The sequence below is a fragment of the Atheta coriaria genome, unplaced genomic scaffold (genome assembly GCF_025399875.1).
Source record: "Atheta coriaria isolate IRGN ID8LTWV9N9 unplaced genomic scaffold, Caltech_Dcor_3.1 hic_scaffold_7_pilon, whole genome shotgun sequence".
Lineage (NCBI taxonomy): Eukaryota > Metazoa > Arthropoda > Insecta > Coleoptera > Staphylinidae > Dalotia > Dalotia coriaria.
The window spans coordinates 1,936,471-1,959,684 of record NW_027045449.1 but is presented as its reverse complement, the minus strand read 5'-3'; the positions used below and the strand labels follow the sequence as shown (position 1 = coordinate 1,959,684).

At 31.5% G+C, this 23,214-nt stretch overlaps 5 protein-coding genes across 5 annotated transcripts; 3 read left to right on the top strand and 2 right to left on the bottom strand.

The window, feature by feature from the left end:
* Positions 1-571: 571 nt before the first annotated feature.
* On the bottom strand, positions 572-2,437 carry LOC135796700 (general odorant-binding protein 83a-like). The gene is made up of 6 exons (XM_065308828.1): positions 2,277-2,437; positions 2,135-2,210; positions 1,209-1,297; positions 997-1,099; positions 772-836; positions 572-703 (listed from the first exon to the last, which is right to left on the bottom strand). Exons 1-6 carry the CDS (start codon positions 2,349-2,351, stop codon positions 686-688), a joined length of 426 nt encoding a protein of 141 aa, XP_065164900.1. The 5' UTR covers positions 2,352-2,437; the 3' UTR covers positions 572-685.
* A 2,282-nt stretch (positions 2,438-4,719) lies between these two features.
* On the bottom strand, positions 4,720-23,141 carry LOC135795850 (calcitonin receptor-like). Its single transcript, XM_065307647.1, has 10 exons — positions 22,867-23,141; positions 11,164-11,285; positions 10,859-11,094; positions 10,705-10,796; positions 10,491-10,620; positions 9,093-9,313; positions 8,958-9,031; positions 8,682-8,896; positions 8,017-8,370; positions 4,720-5,426 (listed from the first exon to the last, which is right to left on the bottom strand). Exons 2-9 carry the CDS (start codon positions 11,231-11,233, stop codon positions 8,185-8,187), a joined length of 1,224 nt encoding a protein of 407 aa, XP_065163719.1. The 5' UTR covers positions 11,234-11,285; positions 22,867-23,141; the 3' UTR covers positions 4,720-5,426; positions 8,017-8,184.
* Positions 11,728-17,507, top strand: LOC135795404 (uncharacterized). The gene is made up of 10 exons (XM_065307084.1): positions 11,728-11,864; positions 11,934-12,101; positions 12,289-12,391; positions 12,453-12,523; positions 16,258-16,308; positions 16,368-16,452; positions 16,953-17,056; positions 17,144-17,243; positions 17,310-17,374; positions 17,428-17,507. The coding sequence occupies exons 1-10, from the start codon at positions 11,820-11,822 to the stop codon at positions 17,443-17,445; spliced, it is 810 nt and encodes a 269-aa protein (XP_065163156.1). The 5' UTR covers positions 11,728-11,819; the 3' UTR covers positions 17,446-17,507.
* Positions 13,990-15,698, top strand: LOC135796228 (uncharacterized). Its single transcript, XM_065308159.1, has 6 exons — positions 13,990-14,072; positions 14,451-14,532; positions 14,588-14,694; positions 15,274-15,370; positions 15,494-15,558; positions 15,639-15,698. The coding sequence occupies exons 1-6, from the start codon at positions 14,025-14,027 to the stop codon at positions 15,660-15,662; spliced, it is 423 nt and encodes a 140-aa protein (XP_065164231.1). The 5' UTR covers positions 13,990-14,024; the 3' UTR covers positions 15,663-15,698.
* On the top strand, positions 17,443-19,442 carry LOC135796229 (pheromone-binding protein-related protein 6-like). Its single transcript, XM_065308160.1, has 6 exons — positions 17,443-17,851; positions 18,140-18,224; positions 18,628-18,716; positions 18,832-18,934; positions 18,994-19,064; positions 19,305-19,442. The coding sequence occupies exons 1-6, from the start codon at positions 17,798-17,800 to the stop codon at positions 19,320-19,322; spliced, it is 420 nt and encodes a 139-aa protein (XP_065164232.1). The 5' UTR covers positions 17,443-17,797; the 3' UTR covers positions 19,323-19,442.
* Positions 23,142-23,214: the final 73 nt, after the last annotated feature.

Genomic DNA, 23,214 nt, shown 5'->3' with positions numbered 1-23,214 from the left:
ACTAAATAATTTGCTATAAAATTTAGTAAATAATTTAGTGTTTTTATGAAAAATAGTCTCCGAATATGGAATTATACTTAATTAGTGATTTAATTATTTAACATTTAGATTTAAAGTTTACGTTTTTAAATATAGTGTGTTGATAGTTCTCTAGATGGCGCTAGGATGCGCTTTTCAGCATTAAATTCTTGTTTGCGTGGTGGTAAAATTGCTTGTTGGTGTTCGTGACTTAACATGGAGTTAAATAGAGAAGTTGTGAAGTTGTGTCTATGTGAAGTTATATTTAACAGTATGAAGCGAGCAGAGATGACGCTAGGATGCACATATTTTCAATAAATTCGTTCAGGTGAGATCACGCGATGCATACAACGAATCGCAAGTATTCCGACTATCGCGATAACGTGTTTTATATTGTTTACATAAAGTGAATATATTTCACGAACATGTTGAAACATGTTGAAGAATTTAAAGCCAAACAAATCAAATCTAAACTAAATTTATATACTTTTTAACTTTTACATTTTTATCATTATAATTTAATAGTGTAATCATCAGAAAAAGTAATGAGTAATTCGTTATCACTAATTTTATTTTACGCTTAACTATAATACATGTCACTGGCTAGATATTAAGTAAAATTCATTAAAATATCAATTATCGCAAGAAATCTCAGAAATTCGTTCATCTAGGGCAAGAAATAATCCTGCAAGCAAATGCAATCACACAGTTATTAAATTGAATCAAACTTTAATTAATTATTGAATTACTTACCTTCGGCGATGCAGCATACCAACATTTATGTGTCTGGAAAGCAGTATCGCATACATCCGCTCCACCTAATAGTAAACAGTGCACAATGTAAATTATTTCGAATTCACATCCAAAACATCCAAATGTGGAAATTATTAAATTATAATCAGCTTACAATACATTTTGTACCTAAGCCTCCACATTATCAAAGTGGTAATAATCCTATTATGGGGATTAGTTACTTACGTTTCGTTCCGCATCCTCTGATAATTTTATTGGCGACGTCTTTCATCTCGTCGGGCATCATAGCAATCATACCATCTTCATCGATTACACCATCGTCATCAACCTGTAGGGATTAATTCATTTGAAGATACATTTCAGATAATAATTGCAATTCATTTCACTTTTATGTTAAAACTATTATTTACTTTATAATTGTTTATAATTGTACTTACAACAGCCATTTGGTCCATTAAACAATGCATATAACATTTCAATTTTGGATCGTCAGCAAATTCACCTTTTCTGCAGTTAACAATTGCATCTATTGAGAGAAAATTTTATTTTATTAAAAACTAGCTGTTGCCTGCGACTTCGTTCCGGCAGTGATTAATAAAAATGTAATTCGTTTTTACTCTCTTGTTCTAGACATACTCGTAGTAAGAGTCAATTCTATCAATAAGAATAGCAATTTTAATTTAAAGAAATTATGCATATAAAGTTTTCTCAATAATGAACTTCAGCGCGCCATCTCGAATTCAACTATTTAACTATAACTATGATTGAATCTCAATGTCAAATTTTATTCTATAGAAAAGAGCTGTTTTGAGGATTTTCCCGGCAATTATTCGAATTTTTCTCACCTTTTAAACCTTCCCTAGACCTCCACGAATAATTCAAGACCAAGATAAGATAAATCTGTTCAGCTGTTCTCGAGTTTTAGCGAGACTAACGAACAGCAATTCGTTTATATATATATATATATAGATAGATAATAATAATATAGTATAATATTAATAAATAATATGAGAGGTATTTATTTCCATTTTATATCTGTTAAACTCTGTTGAAAATACCACTGAGATGAAACCAGTCATCCTTATTGATTAATATTAATAATAGAAAAGAGGATTTGTTTGTTTCTTGTTTGTTTGTTCCGCTTTTATGCGGAAACTACTTAACTAATGAAAATGAAATTTTGCACACATATTTTTAAGATTATTGCAAAGATAATAAGATACTTTTTAATTAAAAAATCCCAATTTTTTTCACTTAAAATAAAAAAAAATCAACGCGAGTAAAGGCAAACTTTAAGTAAAAATTAGTGTTATAATAAATTGATAGTTAGTATAAATACTAAATATTATTTTTTTATATTTACCTTCCGAAGCACCGGTTTCATCCTGACAAGTATGATGTAACATATTTGCCAATTCCAACATTTCTTCCGGAATTGCCTAAAACACATTATTTTCTTTACTATATTAACCATATTCTTAGAATAAATATTAGTTTAAACTTACAATAGAATGTTTAATATTATTCAAAGCCACAAAACTAACAAACACAATCAACGCTGTTGTTTTAAACGAAGCCATGGTTTAAATAAATATAACTAGTTTCACTTTCGAAATGCAAAACAATAGAATAAGTAAATAATCCGAAGCGAATTAATCGTTTTTATATACTTGGTAGAAACATCCCTACTCATTGGATGCGCTGCGCTGATTGTCGTTGATTAAGTTGTGTGTGTGTGTCTGCTTCAATTTAATGTCCGACTATGATTATCAAGAGGTGTAATTATCGGACATTCGTTGAGAGTTTGAGAGAATGTAAAAATACGAGAGGATTAATTAAACGTTGAGGCATAGTGTGTTTGCTATTTTTATGTCTATATATTGTGTAATTAAAACAATGTAATTATTTATTAGACAGATCACAGGAATTTGGTAATTATTAATTAAAAAATTAATAATGGATGAAATTACTATGAGATTTTAGCATGATAACAAAAAAATGAATGAATTTATTATTTTTTAAAGTTATTTTATAAAATTGCTGCTAGAATATAATTTATTTTAGTTTATGTTGAAATATAATTGATTGTTCTTGTATTGCTCTATATTTTAAAATAAGAATGGTTCGATTATCTCTTTTGGTTTAAAAGATATAGTTGAATTTAATTCATTTATAATTTAATTTCAATTTATTTGATAAAATTTTCATTAATTTTCACTTTTATCTTTCAATTATACTATTGCATTTTCTGTAATTTTAAACAATAACACTGATAAATTTGATAACACCATATGTGGTAAAATTGAAATAAAATAGAAACTAAATTATAAAAGAGCAATTACTTTATCAAAACAAATGTTAAATTAACGTAGTTGCTCCGTATATAATTATTTATTTTCATTTTATAACGTGTTGTTACTTATTGTTTAATTAAACAAACTAAACATCTAATTTGCATTATCAACTGATGAAAATAAATAAATATGTATAAATCTAACTCTTTGAGTTGCGCGTAGATGGCGCTAGGATGCACTTCATTGCAATAAATCCCCGTTTGTTGGTACAGTAGAATCTTGATAACTCGAATGTCAAGGGAAACCAAAAAAAATTCGAGATAGCAAGTTTTCGACTTAACAAGAATTTCGAGATATGAAGAGTTAACTCATCAAATTTCGACATAAAAAGGCAGAATTTCATAGAACATTTATTTATTTAATGAACTTCGACTTACTGAGGTAGGAATTTGCAGTTCGAGGTACTGAGTATTAAAATGTACGAGTAATGCCTCACAGGGAAATAACTTATTGTTCGAGTTACTGAGTCTAAAAAATTCGAGTTACTGCGTCGTTCGGGGTTCGGCGGAAGGGAATAGCATATCTTTTCGATTTACTGAGGATTACGACTTAACAAGGTTCGAGTTATCAAGATTCTACTGTATCTGTGAGATCACGCGATGCGTCGAACAATCTGCACGTATTTCGACTATCCGATAACCATTTTTATCATGTTGACATCAAAACAAACATGTTTCCCTGCGGTATTGGATAAAAATTTAAAAGTAAAATCAAAACACACAAAATATAGTTTGTATATAGTTTAGTATATATTTTCTGAAGTCTAAATATGAATTCCGCGTCGCTCTGTTGTATTCACTTGTGTTATGTTTAAATGATTTTGTAGTAACGCAACGTGCACCCCAACAAATTAGCTGAAAAATCGTGCTTAAGTTATAGAAATTTGCATTGCAATTTGTAGGCATGTTGGGTTGCATAATTACAACAATATTTCAAATTTTACCATTGATGTTATGTCTTTGAAAAAATATTCTAGGTTATAATCGCTACAAATGTAAATATTTAGTACATAACATAAAATTTTAGTGTTTTTACATCAAAAATGACATTATTTTTATTCAAATACAAAATTCTTTGTAAATCATAATTTCAAGTAACGTAAACACGAATTCCTTATGGTTTTAGTATAAAACCACAAGTTTTTATTAAATACTAACCTAAAAAACGCATTTTTTTCATTTTTTCACTTTAATGCGTAAAACATTCAATTTTTAATACTCACCACTTTTAATCACTTTCCAAACTGCTTAAAACTTTTAATTTACATACGTAATACAAAGTAAACAATATTTTTATTCATTGTCATGTTTCTAACACGTGTGCCATTTTTTTCTTTCTATATTTCAATATTTTGTAATCGACGGAAGCACGCGCACGACGCTTTTCAAATGACATTCATTTACTCACTGTAATGAATTATCATTAGTTGAATTACACGATGATTAATGTTTTCATTGTCATAGTCGTCATCGATGTCGCAGACATGTAAAAATCCAATTCGGAAAACAGACTTATTTTATTCTATTCTATTCATTTAATCTAATATAATTCTAAAAATATAATATAAATGCGCGTAAATCATTCAACAGAAATATAAACACAAGATATTTTATATTTATTGACATCATACATTTATTTTCCTCCAGTCGATGAAATCAAATCGACAAAATTCTCGTTTTACAAATAACATTTTCCATAAATTACATAAACTACATAAAATATTATTAATAGATAGAATATATTTTTTGTACAATGCCATACAAACGGTACAAATATATATTTTGTATTTTTATATTATTATTATTTTATTTTATTCTAGAATAAATAATAATAATAATAATATTGGGATATTATTTTACTATTATGTTAATATATTTACTATTTAAACATTTTACTATATTTAATAAATATTTGCCGTTAACTATTTACTTAATTAATAATTTAGATTGCATTACTTTCACTTGTGAATACGTAATCCATTGTAATATTTTGAAATATTTATTTATAAAATTTTACGTGATTTTATTGGATTTTACAATTTTACACTCATTTAAACACATTTATGAAGTTGCCCTCAGGGCGAAACATGTTAACTCAACATTTAAAATTGTAAAATACAATAAAATCACGTAAAATTTTATAAATAAATATTTCAAAAAAATAATTTAGATTGCTTATAATAAATTAATTTAATTCCCTGTATGTTTGAACATGTGTTGCATGTTTTACATATATTAAGAAGCAAAAGCTAGGTTTATAAACTATTTTGATCTATTTTAATGTTTGTGATGAGTCATTCCGCTGGAAATAAAAGAAAATATTTTAGTATTAGGAAAGTAAAAAGATTTGTAGCAGCGATCGATGAGTCATAATTGCACTCTGGTGAATTCCGCGCAAAATTGGAAAATACTCGCTGCATGCAGTCAAGTTTTTTCAACGTGAGTGTACGCATATCTCTCATAGTTGAGCCAATCATATTACTTCAGTACCACGCAGATATTGGCAATAGAGTATGCTTTACGCTATGATTTTACGCTATTTGTAACGTAAAAACGCAAAGACAAAAAGATTCGTATCGGTAATCGGATTTTGACGATCTAGTTCGGGTAAGATCGACGCGGCGAACAGATTAGTCAGTGTAGTGTAACTTTAGGGTAGAAAGTTAGCTGCAGTTAGCGTTATCTATCTATATATATAAAATTTGCGTGTCACAGTGTTTGTTTCCATACTCCTCCGAAACGGCTTTACCGATTTTTACCAAATTTTATATGCGTATTCAGTAGGTCTGAGAATCGGCTAACATCTATTTTTCATACCCCTAAGTGATAAGGGTTGTTCACCCTTAACTTTTTTTTAAATTTTTGGACAAATTTTTTTGTTTTTATTTTTTTTTATAATGTGGAATTAAAAAATACATACAACCCTAAATTTTTAGTTTTTTATTACCAACCCCTATTTCTTTATAGCCATTTTAGTAATTTAATCATTTTTCATCCCGCTCAAAGAAAATTTTTATATGCGTATTCAGTAGGTCTGAGAATCGGTAACTTCATATCTCTAAGTGATAAGGGTTGTTCACCCTTAATTTTTTTTTAATTTTGGTCGAAATTTTTTGTTTTTATTTTTTTAATGTGGCATTAAAATATACATACAACCCTAAATTTTTGGTTTCTTATCACCAACCCCTATTTTTTATAATAAGTAAGTTACTTTTTGTCTACACTAAAATTTATCTAGAAACTTGAAATAATTTACATGGCAAAACAACGTTTGCCCGGTTAACTAGTACTCGTATAATATGTGCATATTAATGATGTATTTTGGGTTGCGCACTATTTGTACTAGGTTACTAGTCGCAAAAACGTCTACACTGCAAGAAGTTGTGTGTGCAGGAGCTTTGTCGATTTCACCCGAGTGCCATCGTCAATCATCGAGTTAGGTGATACGAATCTTATTGTCTTTGCAAGTTACGACTTCAGCAGCACTAAAAAGCAAACGTGTTGAGTTTAATCGCGTCAGCTATAGATTGGCACTATTCAGAGAGTCGGCGTCTACATCTGCGCTTGCGCAATCTGTTTTATCGTCACAACAACGACACGAGCTTACGTTTATCAAGTAAAACACGTAAAACACGTAAAAATTGATTAATTATTGTTTTGCCACTTGTTTACCGCGTTACTTTTAAATACTCATTATATTCTCTATAATTATCTCCAACATCTACAACTATTCAATAAAATAATTAAAAATAATTAAACCTTTTTTCAAAAGTAATAACTGTTTATAAATTTTGAATTTTCATTCAATAAAAGTGAAATACAACCCGTAATAAGGTAAAATTATAATATTAGAACATTTCATTGTCTAAATATGTAACTTTTAAGTTTTCACATCAAAAGTAACTCGATCAATTTGCTTTTATCTAATCAAACAAGCGCTGTTTGCTTCACGGCACAAAATTCATCCATCAACATCGTCGATGGATATCACCCACCTATCAAACTCCGCTCAGAGCGTGTGTGAAATTTTATATTCCGTCACGTGTGAAATTTACATGGAAATGCGTTTTCCACCGCGTCTCTTCTGTAAACGCACGCGTGCGGAAACATTCTACATCCACTTCCGGTGCGTAATAGCGCTTTAATTAACGTATTATATTACTAAACTAATAATTTATCAATGTGCGTTTATTTACTTTTATATAGGCAACCCAATTCGCGCTAAAAATATTTCAACGCTGGTCTTTTGTCGCATTATTTGCAAGTCAGCACACTTCCACTCACGAATGAACAGTTTGCCAAAGTAGACATCTCGAAACCTTTTAAGATTGCATTATGTGAATTCTCGATTTCTACGATTTCAACACACTATTTCTCTTTTTGTAGTACCTAGATGCGCTGATAAAAGCATTCTCCGGACGTGTACGGCTTTTATTCCTTTCGATATCTGTTTTCATTGAAAATTCTGCTTCCATCTCTCGACGTCCTTTTACGCCGTGCCGTGTGCATTGTCAGCTCGCTGAATGTAATCAATTTATTTTTGTCAGGACACGGGTCAAAACCTTCCCGGACGTATGAAAATGATACACGTGCTTAGAAATGAGTGCCAGCAATGCAGAAAGTCATCGTGCGCATGAAAAGCGACAAACGCGTAATGAGGCAAGTTTATCATTTCGTGCGCAGTCATCAATGGCATGATTAATTGACATTGTTCACGACTAAAGTGACAACCACGCCAACAACGTAAGTATCGCTTTCAAACGACTCTCGACGCCGAGAAGAAGATGCTAGAAAGCAAACGCAAAGATATTGAATATCATGCGTATGCGTATAATATTCTAACCTAAAATAATATAACATAACATAACATAACCTAGAAATATTGAACTTACTGTTATTTGTGGGTTTATTTATACTTCCGCATAGGTATTGGAGCGCATAAGTTGCATACATTCCGGATTTGTTGTCGGGCGTCCATTTGCGGTGGTTTCAATCGTCGCCATGCCGCCCCCGCCGCCTCCACACGCGGGTGTTGCGCGCACGGTCGACGCTCGCTGCAGTCATACCATGCGTATGCTTGTGCGGTTGCCTGAACTATTGATGATGAATACACCGCCGGAATGATCGCCCCCAGGGGCGGCGTATCGAGACCACCCGCCGATGCTTAGTCGCCGGCGTAGACAACGCGCGATTGCTTGGTGTACATCTTGATTGGCGAAGCAGAACAACACCGAAACGCACAAACCCTGTGGATTTAATATTTATATCGTTAAAATTAATTTTGGAGATTATTTATGCATGATCACGTATAAAACAAAATTAATTTCAGATCAAACGTGTTTTTGAATATTATTTCGTTAGGATACACAAACACACTGTATGTGTTTGTATATAAACGAAAAAGGGTTCGGATGAAAAATTCCACGCCAAAGAAAATAAACAAAAATTCAATTACTTATCCACTGCCCTAATCCTATTTCCCATTTTCCAATAAATATTTTAATGGTGGGTTATATTAACGATAGGCAACCAGTTATACACGAAATATTATAGGTACCTGTAAAGATGTAATGACCACTGTAAGATAATCGTAGAGATACGCGAATTTGTGTTCGGAATCTGGCCGAAATGGGATGAGCATATATTGTAGACCAAACAATGGGATGAGAATCAGTGTGGCTCTTGCAGCACGCTTCGCGCGCAACGGCGCTGGATTTTCCGAGTTCGGATTCATTATGTTGACGATCACGCGAAGCACGTAGCACAAGAATACTGCGAATCAAAAGTATATAAAATTTAATTCTTTTCAACGTAATTGAGGTTAGGTACTCACTGAAGGATATCGCGAGCGTGATCCACACCGGTATGCTGTAGATTAACACAGCTGGACTTGGTAATAACCAACAACTAAAGAGAAATTTAAAAAATATATAAAAATAATCAGGTTATGTTTTTGAGGTTAACTTACAAACGAGTGTCTTGTAGGTAGACTATCCGTACAAATGCGTAGATAGTTATGACCACAAACGGAATTCCCCAACCAATCAGAACGAACCATATCCAGGCGACGTTGTCACGCACAAAAACAACCACTAAAGAGATGTGGAGATAAAGTCCCTCGCAGAACATCCACATGTAGTTGGCGACGAGGAAGTATTTCAGAAAGATTTCTACTGCTTGACACCATAACTATTGTGGACATAGGCAACACACATTACACGTTTTTATATTTTTGACATATTTTTAGTACTTTTTATTGGGAAATTCAATTTATTTGATGAAATGTTGTAAAATTTGCATTTGTAGCTTTGGGGAAATAATAATTAGGAAAAGTTCTACGCGTAACTTTTTTAATTTGTGGCGCTAACTCAATGCTGTCGGTTTAATTTATGCGTAAAGGATGTCATCCTGTTTAATCTACTCCAGGACGACCACGACTTTGACACGCATGTTCTACGATGTGAGATTAACTGATAAAGTAGAATTCTGTTTTATCTCATGTTGAATCATCTCTTTTAGTTGTTTTGATCAGTGTTACTTTGTAGTTTAACTTCAAAATGGCGGTTTATTGATTAAATTTACTAAAAAACTTTAAAATAAACGAAAATAAAAGCATTATTTTGTTTTTAACGCTTAGATATTATTAAAAACTATAAAACAAATTAATTTTGGATAAAATTATGCGTTTTTGTGTTGAAAATTCATTAAATATTATTAAAATGGCGCACAAAACCTGAATGGAAGAAAATACGCGGTTGTGGCTGGACTTTCCGGATTATATTCATCAACGTCAAGAGTAAAGATGAGTGAACATCGTTAAATGCCTCCCCGGCTCGCCGGCGCGCCTGATTGAACAACCTGAACGACCGAAACGAAATTGCGCCGCGTAATAACTTCCTCGAAGGACGAACACTAGGACAAATTGATATTTCTCGACAATAATTCATAAAATCAAAAAATTCAACGCAAACATCATTATAAATTAAAAATGAATAACAAAAACATCTCAAAAACGTATTTTTTAATAAAAAACATCAAAAAATTCACTTTTTGTGGATTTTACGCAGGAAATAAAAAACGAAATAAACAGAATTACGAATGACCAACATGATCAAAGACTCCAACAAATATCCAGCAAAGAATACGTCCCAAGGGTCTCCATGAGTCCGAAAAACATCAATTTCACAGATTCCGTTTGAAGTATTTGGTCAGTGCGGCGTTTTTACGTAAACCAATCTTGTTTTATGTTGCTATTAACACTTTGCATCAAAAAAGAAGAGGAAAACTATTTTATGCTGAACATATGCAACTTTCAATGCTTGTTTATGGTGATTGATATATACGGATACGTGCTTTTGTGACTTACCGGATTTTCACTGCGCAATTCACTGGATCTCGGGATTACTTCAATGTACCATATTAACCACATTATATTATTCATTATAAACGACAGAAACAAATGGATATGTAGCCGGATGCGTGTACATTTCAATGTGCTGTAACATATGCAACCAAATATTCATATAAATATTACATTTCACATACACAATGTGTTTGAGGTTTTATTTTTATTTACTTACCGAAAACTGAGGAATATTATTAAACTGATAATCAACGCCACTAGAGATATTGAGTATCCAATGACAAACCATCGATTTATGGTCATATGAAACTAAATTATTAAAAAATTAAGATTTTTGTATTTTAGTAGAAATTTAACGAAAAAATAATTACTGCTAGTTTATCCTGAGCGATACATTCAGTATAGTTTGTCCAATGGCCGAAATTACTTGAATTTGGATGAATGAACCACGTGCCGTTCGGCCAACATTCTTTATGCATCAATTTGTGTTCCAAAAATGTGGGTAGCTTGGGACATGGCGCACTTACGACGGTCCCGCCAGGGGTCGCTTCCCAGCAGTGATGTAAACCTTCGAATTGTGTGACTACAGGTGGACAAAAGCCTTCAACTGTGGAATAAATGTCAATAAATCAATATATTTTGCGTTATTTTTATTTATGTGTAAGAATTGACTTACTATAAGTGCTATTTTGGCATTTTTCATACGCTATTCGTCTGTTTTCTAATTTTTCTTGGTCGTCGAGCATCTTGTTGTTAATACATCCGTAGTTTTAATTAATAATAAGTATTAATTACAATCTGTAACAAAAATATTGTATTTTTAAAGATTTTATGTTGTTTTGGTTGCCTATATAACAATATTGCGTTTATTCGCTTTTCTTTTGACTTTAAGCTTTAAGAAAACATAATTTATTATTAAATTACTTAAAAGGGCATTATATATTAATTTAACTGGAATATTTAGTTAATAATAGCTTTATTCCTGGTTATATTAAGTTGCATTCATTGTTACATTACATTCAATGAGTTTTACTTCAATGAACGTAAAAAACGTGTGGTTAAAACCTCAAAACCAAGCATTTCGTTAATTTAATTGCTTCATTAAAAATAAAAACACACAATGTGATTGAGGGTTTCTAACTTTAATGCCTGTGACATACCTTTTTGTCCACAAATAAAATTTAATGAGAAAAATGACATATTATTATCAAGAGCATATATGGGGCTAGTTTTTAGTATAAATAAAGAATTTTTTCATTCAGGGATATCAGTTGTATCTGCATTTACCAACTTATATCAACAAATACGTCTACCAGCTACATAAACTCAAAAATGAAGGCATTTTTGGTTGCAGCTCTTTTCATTCAATGCGCATTGGTGAGTTTTATTAATATTTTAAGATTTTATAGTTTTTAATTTTTATTTTTGTTTTCTGTTTGGTTCTAGTTTGTTTCTTGCGACTTTAACGATCCAAAGTGGAAGGCGCTGCGCGCAAAGTGTGTTGGGTTGACTGGCATGGACGAAACACACATTCATAACGCCAAGCAAGGCCAATTCACTGTTGATGAGACTTTCAAAATGTACTTGAAGTGTATCATGGACGAAGAAAACTTGGTAAAGTCCTTTAAATTAATTAAAATCATTAGCGAATGCGTCACGTGCATCCAAGTAACTGCAACCAACATTACTTCACAGCAAGTGTAGTGTTATTGTCTTAAAACGAATACTCGGTTGCATATAATAATTAAATCCACAAATTTTTGTTGTTTTTAATTTAATTTAATATTTATGTAATAAATAGTGGCTGCCAGGTGGAAAAGTGAACGTTGAAGCCTTGATGGAGGCCATTCCCGAGAAATTACTTCCAATTTTTGAGAAACCAGTGAAGGAATGCATCGATGAAGGTAAAAACAATTCATAAACAATTACATAAGCGGTAATTATGTGTATAATTGACAATTTTAGTTGAGCACGATCCGGAACAACACGAATTGGCCTACAAATTGACAAAATGTGTTTACGACAAAACTCTTGACGTAAGTTTAAAAAAAAATCATCAAAAATTAGTTTTACTTAATTTAAACTAAAATTATTTATTTTTAGAAATTTGACTTGCCCTGAACAAGTTATGCAACCAAATATAAACGAAAATAAGATGTCCACCAGTGCAGCAAACAAAATGGCTACGTATATTATTAGTTTTAATGAATTCACTTGATTGCAAGGCGCCGCAAACAAATTAACGCATATCGTCGATAACATAATGGGAAATCGTACGGATGAACATCAACACAGCACGTGGAAGATGCGATGTTGCAGATTGCATTTCTAAATTTAATCTCGACCGCCGCAGGAATCAGGATGCCACGTGACGTGCATGGAAAATGTTTCAATTTACACGCATCGCGCCTTCTTCGTACTTATATTACGTCTTAAAGGTGGGCGGATAGATGAATCGCAAATATTTGTTTGTCGGGTTTTGCAATTTGTATTAGAATATTAGAAGTAATGAAAAATGCACAATAAATAATATAATACTCAAACTTAATAATTAATATGTTTATTTTATTATTACCCTTTGAGTATGCAACCAAAGTAACATTGTATGTGTTTCTGGTTGCATATACTTATAATTTGGTCTAAAAAATTGTTTGAAATTAATTTTTTATTTAATTTTGAATGTTTCAAGGAGAAATAATCGATAAATTCATTAAATAATACGTTTAATATTATTATTTGAACAATTTCTTAAAAGAATTCATCTAATTTTGTCATATTTTGTATTTTTAGTTTTATACACTTATGAAATGACCTAAAATGAACTAAAAACAATATTTTTTTGCTTAGAACGCTATTAAAATCACTAATTATTAAATAAATAACTAAATAAATATTTTAAATGCTTTTATTTGATGATTCTCCTAAAAGTATGCAACCAATATATCACATCTTGTACTTTTGGTTGCATACACTTAAGAAATTACCTAAAAATAACCTCAAACTATATTTTTAATCAATTTGAACTCTACTAGATTAATAATTGATAAATAAATAAATATATTCATTATTTTTTATACACCTTGATAGTATTCATTAGGATTAGATGCTCGAGTGCTTTCAGATCGCTATGATTGATTGACACCGATTCATTACCAGCATTGAATATGTAAATTTTCCTCTTGAAATCAAAAAGCGCGTGTGCGGGTCACGACTCACGAGTTTTTTCTTCTCTCGACTCTCTGGCCTTGATTTCAGCTCGTTGATTGTGTAGATGTTGTTCAACTCTAAAATCTGTTTTTTTTTTCGTTCATCTAGTGCTTGTTCAATTTATCTCACAAATGACACCATATTTTTTAAATCGGCGATGTGTATTTGCGAACACCAAAAACAATTAACGGTAATTCGACCACTTACAGAACTAAAGACGCTTAACTTCGCACGCAAGCAGCGCGCGCAAGTATAAAACACAGGCGGTGCGAAGATTTGGGCATAGTTTGTTCTTTGCAAGCACATAGAAACAACCACTAAATATTCAAGATGTTTAAGCATACTTTGATTTTGTCTGCTGTGATTGCCTGCGCTTTGGTAAGTAATAAAAAATGTTTATTTTTGTAATAATTAATTAATTACTCATTAACTACATGAAAATTAATAATTATTTTTGTTTTAAATAATTTTCTATTATTTTTTAAACGTATTTAAGTAAACAATGCATTTTTAAAATAATTATTAAAAAAGTTATAAGTAAATTAAGTAATATTTGTTATAAAATTGTACAAAATTAAATTGTTGTATAATTTTCTTGATTACTCAGTATATAAATTAATTTCCGGTAAAATTTCAATATAATTGAATGCAGAATTTAATAATAAATGTATTTCTATGAAAATAATTGATTTATCTATTTTTATTCGCAAGTTATTAATGAAAAACTAATGGAAAACAAATTTTATTATTTTATAGGCCTGGACCATCCCAGAAAAATTCCAACCTTTGGCCGATGAAGTTATGGAAAAGTGCTCCAAGGAAACCAACACACCAGTTGGTAATATCTCATTTTTATTATGTTGTAATTAGAAAATTAATAAATTTGTTTTTAGAGTTAATCAAGAAAGTACGCGCCGCAACTGAGCTCCCAGCTAAAGGTTCCGACGATGAAGCCAAATACAAGCCATACATTCATTGTGGATTCGTACACACCGGTGTTGTTAGTATTTTAAACATGATTTTTATTATTTACTAGCTTTAACCCGCGGCTTCGCTCGCGAATATCTAAAATAATGAAGTTGCTTCCGTACGCGTCTGTAGTCACAGAAGAAGTAACAATGAAGTAGAATGGCGGGAAGTTTAAAATGGCTGAAAGTATAGTCTATGGAAGTATAGTGTACAGTCTCCATAGTGTAGTCAATTAGATTTGATGTTGACGTAGCTGTCGGTAATACAGTGTGATAATACAGTGTGATGGTACTATAGTACTTAGGTTTGAGCTTCATTGCTGGAATGCTAGATGGCGTTAAAGTAGTCAAATAGACAGGTGCAGAGGTATTATTGGCTAAACAATTTCTTTATTTTAATTTTTAAATAATTTTTTTATTACATAAAAAGTAGCCTATAACCATTCGGGGACCACTAAGAATATGTGTACAAATTTTCATGATGATCGGTTTAGTAGTTTTTGCGTGAAAGTGTAACAAACATCAGGACTTTCGCATTTATGATATTAGTAGGGATTTAATATGTAATATTGTAAAATATGATTTTTATTAACTTTATTGCGCTTTTTCAGTTCAAAAATGGCGTTTTCGACGATGCTGTCGCTGATAAACTGATTGAAGGCCTTCAAGAGATTTACAACAAGCCTCTGCGTGCTTGCAAGAACGAACGTAAGTAAAAATTACACTTCTGATCGGATTACCATTTCAGAATCCTTGAAAATTTTCGTAAACACAGTTTTTATTCATTTTTATTTATTTATATGAATTTGTTTTGCGTTTTTGTTAAAATAGGTGCTGATAACGATGTTGACTCTGTCTGGAAGATGATGCACTGCTTCTTGGAACATGTTGAAGACGTGAGTGTACAGATTTATTCCTTAAATGTTTAAAATTAAAATTTTTGTGATTTTTATTAATTTTATTGATTTTTTTATAGAAAAAACATTTCTTCATCTATTAAACATTCCTGGCAAACCTGATGAGACGATTACAATTCGAGATATCATTTAAATGATTTTAATATTTTAATTTATATAAATTATTTATTGTTAATCATTTAATTTAAATAAAAAACCTAAAAAACGTAAAAATCTTTATTTTTTTCTTTAAAATTTTCATAATTTTAGTAAATATAAACGTTAAAACCTCGCACGTGTTTGAAATTGTTTATAATATATTGTTTTCTATTCAAATTTAATATAAATAATAATTTTATGCCTTAAAATTATACACGTGTACTGTTATTGTTTCAGTTTCATTAAATTCACGAATCAGAAAATAATAAAATAAAAATATACAATTTCTTTCCGCAGTAATAAGTTATTACTCTTTTCCAGTTTAATTCATAATCATTTTGCAGTTTTCTATTCATCTAAATTTAACCACAAATTAAAAACCGTTTAACCCTTCTACACCACAGCATTTTGTATTTATATAAATAGTATCAAAAAGACTTACGAATACGATTTCGATTACATTTATTTCTAGCTAAATAACGAAAAGTTTTATTACGTTTAATTTAAACTTGTCGCGCAATAAACGCGATAATGTGCGGACACAATTTAATTAAACTTGTGACACTTTTTTGCTGTCTACTAGCAGCGAATGTAATTTATACATTTTTTTATATATACATGAATAAAAGCACGTAAATTAATTATTTTAGTCCTGGAAAAATGTGCCGGAGGAATTCATGGAAATCGGTAATGTTGTTTCGGAAAAATGCATTGGAAAAGTGCCAGTTTCCAAAGGTTAGTTTTCCAAATATATTTAAATTGAAATTGTGCTTTCTTTGCAATTTACTAAATGTTTTAAAACAGATAAAAACTTTGAATGGTAATAAATATTCACTTAAATTCGTAAAGTTTAAATATTTCCAAACTAATTTTCATGAAAACTAAAAACATAGTTTAAAAACTAAAAAGAAAAGTTTTATAAACCCTTCAAAATTTAAATTCATTTAAAACTTTGAACTTGCTTTCTTTCGTAAGTAATTGTGGTAATAACTTCTGTGCACTCTCAACAACTTTGCCATTTGCAGAAATAAAAGCATTTTAAGAAGATTAATCATAAAAACTAGTAAAATGTACTTGAAATTATGCCCCAAGTTAAAAATAACCTAAAAAAAGAAAGAAATCTGTAATGTACGTACAACTCACAAAAATGACAGCGTTGAATACTCTACTGCCATCTATACAAAACAGCGTGAAATATTTGAACCAAAAATTAATTACTTATTTTTTATTTTTAGAAACTGTGGCAAAAGCAAGAGATTTAATTTTTCCTGAAACAGGAACCGAAGAAGAGAATCACTATAAATGCTATTTACTGTGCATCTTCCAAGAACTTGGCGTTGTAAGCATTTAAATTGATGTGGCAGAATGTGTACATCAATGTTAATGTAATTAAATACTTTTATATTCTAAAAATAAATCTCTTTAGTGGGGTGATGGCGTCGTTGACGTCGTCAAACATGAAATGGCATTCCCTCCACATCTACGTGAAAAGTATAATTCAAGTCGTATGAGTTGCAAAGGCACAAGTATTATATATTAATATACCTAATATACAATGTGTTAAAATTAAATTTACATTAAATTATTTTTAGAAGGTGCAAATGATTGCGAATCAGCTTTCTTGACAATGGAGTGTTACAAAAACCACGATCCAGACGTGAGAATCATTAACTTGTTAGTTTTTGCCAAGTCTAATTATTTTCTTTGCAGAATTACTTTATTTTTTAAGCAATGCAATATAAATACCGAGTGGAAATTGAGCGTACGCACGTAGGCAACCAAATAAACATAATGAGCGTTCATTATTTTGTTATTCAGTTAGTCAACTGGAAATTAACTAAAGTGAATACTTTCCAGCACACTAAACATACGCAAAAGGAAATCGAAACCTATGATTTACCAATTACAAATTATAATAACGTATTATATATTGTAAAATATAGAGATTTCTGTATTTTTATATTGTATCAATGCTAAACATTTTTATTTTTATGTTTTAGACTTATATAAATACGAATTGTTAATATTTATGTCATTTGCATATAGAGACAGTGGTTAATCTTGTGGTAAATAAAGTATAATGTATAGTGCAATGTGGATAGTTTTATTAATTTGTGTTTTATCACAATTTGCGGTAAATTTTTTAAAATAAAAATTCATTTTTTGTTAATATCTCAGAAGTTATAAGAGTTATTTTAATTATTTCTTCAGAAATTAATAATAAATTAGTTATTACTTTATTTTCTATAACTTTCCATCGTTAATCTTTGTTAAAACAATGTTTAATTGACTTTAAAAGTTTGAATCACAGAATTTTATAATAAAAAGTAGTGAAAAACGAATTTTAACACTGAAAATTTTACTTTTTCAACAAATTAACCCATTATTCAACTCCAAAAATCTAATTATACGTTTGTTACAGATGGGAGCTGAAGTTCCCGAAGCCCTTCGAGAAATGGGCGACGTCCTGCACGCGCATTGCGTTGGCGAAACTTCTGTCGCTGAAAGTACGCAGATCAATCATACTCAAACCCAACTAATAACTAATATTCAATAAAATACATTTCTGAGTAACAAACAATCAAACAAACTTATTACAACAAGTTTATATTGTTTCTACTTCAAACTGTAAAAGACACACTTGTCACGTACTCGAATTTCGCGTTGTTTATGCAATAACTTTATGTGATAACACAGTTCGTGCTAATAGTGTAAACCGGAAGTCTTAGACTTAGCACATCCCTTCGGCACTATCAGTTTTCGTGATAATGCTCGCGGCAAACAATTATACAACACGCGAATCGAGTTTCCGTTGAGTTATATGTGTACAAAATAATTGCGTAATGTAAACTATGTTTACACACGAAAAATAAACAATCCTGAAACTAAATGTTATGTATTTGGTTGTAGGTCTCATCGATGATGCGAAGAAAGGCGTATTTTCCGAAGAGAAGGCTTTAAAGTGTTATTTACGTTGTATTTTCGAAGAAACATCAATGGTAAACAAACAATTTAATATTTAAGTAGTTAGTATATTTTAACGCCGCTAGAGGGCGCTAGCAGTACGAAATCGCAAGTTTTATTCTCGATATTCTTGTTTTTTGTTTTGATTAGATTACGGACGATGGCCGATTCGATGCCGAGGCAATGCTTGGTGTTCTACCACCTGAGGTAAGAACTAATCTCGAACCGACAGTCACCTCGTGCGCGGCGAAAGGTAAACAGTGTAAAATTTTGTTTCTACGTAAATTATTATAATAAAAATTGAATTTAAAGTGAATCCGGGCGCAGATGAGTGTGAAACAATCTGGTTGACGGTCAAGTGCTTCTACGAGATGGATCCGAAGGTAACGATTAACGATTTGATTACTAATTACTAATTACACTCATTAATCACGGATCGAATTAGAGCGGAAGCGTAACTTTATTTATTATTAAATGAATAATCCCATTTTGTACCGCCGGATGATTTAGCCCATAGATTTAGGTTTTGGTAGAGTCACAGCAGAGTTTCGATTAATTTTAATCTTTGTTTACAAACAAGAAGTGTGTGATTTATATTCATGTCTTGTTTCTTTTTATTTCAGAATTATTTCATGTTCTAGTACGAGATGCGTAAGGTAGGATGATTTAATTTATAGTAAATTGTTTGTTTTGTTGTATTATTAAGTGTAATGTACTTTATTGTTAATACCAGTGACATATTAGTAAATAATTGCAAGTTTTTTGAATGTTTATGTTTAAATTATTATAACTCGGTTGATTTTTATTGTAGAGTTGAGTATAGTATAATTAGAAAGAGAATTTAAATAACTACAAGTTACGTTACGAATTATTTTGTTTATTATAGTTTTTATTGTTTAAATTTTCGAAAAAAGTTTTTAAAAAGTCAATTTTAGGAGTTTATACAACTGCATATGAAAGTATGGTTGCCTACATTACCATAAACTCAACTAAGCTTCGCTGTCCTCCACTTCACTTGCATAATTGTCAAATTTGCATTTCTAACCTCTAAGCATCGCGGGGATTTTCATTTAGTCGGCGTTAATTCCCACTAGAAATGAAGGCGTACAAATTCATAACCTAAAATTCATGTCGCACTGCAGCAACAAGTTTAGATTGCAGTGGTGTGTGCGCTGTGTGGTAAGGACAGCAAGGTATTATATGCATAACGGGTAGCCAAGAGCACTCTGATCGCACAAAGTTCGTGCTAATAGCGTTCCACGTCGCGTTAGGAGTTAAGCGGTCGTGGCGGTCCTCCTCCGCGCATCCCTAAGGCACACGTTTTTGGGAAATGCGCAAAGTGGCTATTAGTTTACGGGGAAATGCCAACGGCAAACAATTTCGTAACCCATGCGGAAAGAATGCAAATATAAAATTTGACATTCCAGATTTGTGGAATACATAAAAAAAGGTAAAGGAAAATATTAAATATTAATATTTGTAAATTAAACAAGCATGGACGTTTTTATAGGTTAAAACGGTAGAAAATTGAATGATAATTGTTTTGTTTGAGGTTATTCACGTGAAAACGTACGGGCAAAGTAAATTATCGCGTTACAAAGAAAATCAAATCCATTGTTTGCAAATTACAGTAAATTGTTATCTCATAATGGAGATACCACATATTCTGCGGGTGAATAAAGATATTTTCAGAGAAAATCAACGTCTGTGGTTGTCATATGTGCCGTGGTGGCGCTGCAGTCGACATTTTTAAGTAAAATTCGTTATAACTCCGAAACTATTAAAGATAAAAACAAAATTCTTTTTTCTACAAGTAAATATTGACAAGGACGATCAAAATTATGAATTTATTAATTAATATATAATTAATTTTTGTTATTTTACGTAAAATATGTAAAATTTAACGTTTTGAGGTTATAAGTTTGGCTTTTAAAGCTAAAAGTCATTGAATTCGGTGTAATTTGAAATGTTTACATGATAAATACCTAAAATTCACTTGTCTGATGAGATTTCGCGCCTCGCAAGTGCGTTAAACAGTTAAAATCATCGAAAATACGCGCAATTTCGCGTTTACAGCGCGCTTTTCACACAAATTCGACATTTTACAAAGTGCATCCCGCATGTTGATTAAACACACGCATTCGAATAAATATTTATCGCGCCGCCGCCGCCGGCGTTGCCGCCTTTGCGCGATTAAATCAACATCGGCCGGGCGCGTGACGATCACCACATGTTGCCGGCGGGGAGGCCGGCGCGGGGCCGAATTAGACGGACATAAATTTTATTCGCCCAACTCTCTCTCATTCGATCCATGATTTATGGACTTGTTTTCATTGCGAGATCGGCGCGAAAGAGGGCGGCGGAGGTATTGTACAAACATGCGTGGGGACGGCGGTTGGAGGCTCACAACGACAAGATAACGATGAAACTTTTACAATACGTTACGACGTGTTACGAGCCGCTAGGACATGTTACCAGCCCGCCGCGGGCGTTTATCGATGTTTATTGCGATTGAAAATTTAGTGCAACAATAATAAACGCTTCAGAGCACATAAATTTGTATAAAAAAGTATATTTAGATTTGTTCTATCGCGGGCGAGGAAAAAATTGGATGTGGGGAAATTTGGAAAATTAAATTACACTCAAAAAATTGTAATTTTTTGCTATTTTTTGAGGAATTTTACAATAATCCCTACTAATATTATAAATGCGAAAGTCCTGATGTTTGTTACACTTTCACGCAAAAACTACTTAACCGATCATCATGAAAATTTGTACACATATTCTTAGTGGTCTCCGTATGGTTATAGGCTACTTTTTATTTAATAAAAAAATATTTTTAAATAAAATAAAGAAATTGTTTAGCCAATAATACCTCTGCATCTGGCTATTTGACTACTTTAACGCCATCTAGCATTCCAGCAATGAAGCTCAAACCTAAGTACAATAGTACCATCACACTGTATTATCACACTGTATTACCGACAGCTACGTCAACATCAAATCCAATTGACTACATTATGGAGACTGTGCACTATACTTCCATAGACTATACTTTCAGCCATTATAAACTTCCCGCCATTCTACTTCATTGTTACTTCTTCTGTGACTACAGACGCGTACGGGAGCAACTTCATTATTTTAGATATTCGCGAGCAAAGCCGCGGGTTAAAGCTAGTTTTTTAATACTTTTAAATTTTATTGATTTTGTATTTGCATTTTTAAAATAATGTATGGGAAGTATATAATTAGTAATTAATTAATTAAAGTATTTGAAACTCCGGAACTGACCCGAAGATGGGTTGTAACCAAAAGGCTCTGATCAATGCTTGTTTGGAAACCGCGAGGTCTCGGGTTTAGGACCCGTACGGGCCAATAATAATAGTGGGTATTTCTCTTCGTTTACTTGATTCCGTAAAATTATGCTTGACCTGCCGAGCACAATGCGACTAGTGAAACTATCCGGGTTTCAGACGTTAGAAAGATACTAGCGCAAAATTGGGTAGATTTCGACATTCAGTCTCTTAACACATTCCAGGAATCAGATATTTTGTATTTTTTCGTGATTGAGTTTAGATAGAAGTCCAAATTGATGTGATTTTTAAAATAAAATATTTAATGATTCCAAAAAGGTTTTTATGTAAAAAATGTTGTTTTCTAAAAAATTACACGAATTTTTGTCCAAATTTATTTAATTTGTATAATTAAATGTAGAAATTAATCCTACAGCAATATCAAAAAATATTTTAGCGATCAAATTGCATTTTTCGACTACATGTAAAATAAAATATTTTATGTATGATAGGTATATAAATCCAAATTAATTTGATGATTATATTTAATATTTTCCTCATTTCTATTTTATTATTCTCATCAAAACTAATAAAACAATCCGAAAACTTTAATCTCATATTACTAATGCGCGAATTTTAATTGTAAATATTAATAAATAAATTTCGCCAATTTTCGCCTATTAATTATTAATTAAAAGCGATGAAGTAAATAAAACACGTCAGCCGCAGACAAAACCGCGTCAACTTCAATAATCAACATGACTCTCACCACGCTCTCAAATTAATAATTGCTTCCCGAAATAAATTTCAATTCAAGCCTTCGTGTATAAATTAGTGTAATTTACACCTTGTAACACAACCTTTTATACGCATTAATTAATTAGGTACTCACCAAAATATTTTCTTTCACAATTAAATTTTAAAAACAATTTTTTCTTTCTTGTAAACACTTTTATTACACACTCGTAATTGAATTCCAATTTAATTATTATTGATTACACTTTTCAACTCAAACCACAAACGCTAATGCCGCGCGCACAGAGCGAAAACTTTAAACTGGCACTATACTTCGCAAGCGAGCGCAGGATGCGACAGGATGACGGGAGAGCTTTCGCGACGCGAGCGCTTTTCCGACTGAAGGAAAATCGCGACCCGCCCGCGGCAGGACGAACGCACACAGCCGAATATTCGACCAATCGACGCACACTCAGTCAGTCTATTCACTATAGTCAGGACAGCA

Bases quoted from the DNA above. Each gene is read 5' to 3' on its own strand.
- LOC135796700 (XM_065308828.1), bottom strand. From the start codon at position 2,351: ATGGCTTCGTTTAAAACAACAGCGTTGATTGTGTTTGTTAGTTTTGTG. The intron at 1,298-2,134 runs GTAAATATAAAA...TTCTCTCAATAG, and splicing joins TGAAACCGGTGCTTCGGAAG to ATGCAATTGTTAACTGCAGA. The intron at 837-996 runs GTAAGTAACTAA...GTTTACTATTAG, and splicing joins CAGAGGATGCGGAACGAAAC to GTGGAGCGGATGTATGCGAT.
- LOC135795850 (XM_065307647.1), bottom strand. From the start codon at position 11,233: ATGCTCGACGACCAAGAAAAATTAGAAAACAGACGAATAGCGTATGAA. The intron at 9,032-9,092 runs GTAAGTTAACCT...ATTTCTCTTTAG, and splicing joins TACCTACAAGACACTCGTTT to TTGTTGGTTATTACCAAGTC. The intron at 8,897-8,957 runs GTGAGTACCTAA...TTTGATTCGCAG, and splicing joins CACGCTCGCGATATCCTTCA to TATTCTTGTGCTACGTGCTT.
- LOC135795404 (XM_065307084.1), top strand. From the start codon at position 11,820: ATGAAGGCATTTTTGGTTGCAGCTCTTTTCATTCAATGCGCATTG. The intron at 12,102-12,288 runs GTAAAGTCCTTT...TGTAATAAATAG, and splicing joins TCATGGACGAAGAAAACTTG to TGGCTGCCAGGTGGAAAAGT. The intron at 17,057-17,143 runs GTAAGCATTTAA...AAATCTCTTTAG, and splicing joins TCTTCCAAGAACTTGGCGTT to TGGGGTGATGGCGTCGTTGA.
- LOC135796228 (XM_065308159.1), top strand. From the start codon at position 14,025: ATGTTTAAGCATACTTTGATTTTGTCTGCTGTGATTGCCTGCGCTTTG. The intron at 14,073-14,450 runs GTAAGTAATAAA...ATTATTTTATAG, and splicing joins CTGTGATTGCCTGCGCTTTG to GCCTGGACCATCCCAGAAAA. The intron at 14,695-15,273 runs GTTAGTATTTTA...GCGCTTTTTCAG, and splicing joins GATTCGTACACACCGGTGTT to TTCAAAAATGGCGTTTTCGA.
- LOC135796229 (XM_065308160.1), top strand. From the start codon at position 17,798: ATGTATAGTGCAATGTGGATAGTTTTATTAATTTGTGTTTTATCACAA. The intron at 18,717-18,831 runs GTAAACAAACAA...TGTTTTGATTAG, and splicing joins TTTTCGAAGAAACATCAATG to ATTACGGACGATGGCCGATT. The intron at 18,935-18,993 runs GTAAACAGTGTA...TTGAATTTAAAG, and splicing joins CACCTCGTGCGCGGCGAAAG to TGAATCCGGGCGCAGATGAG.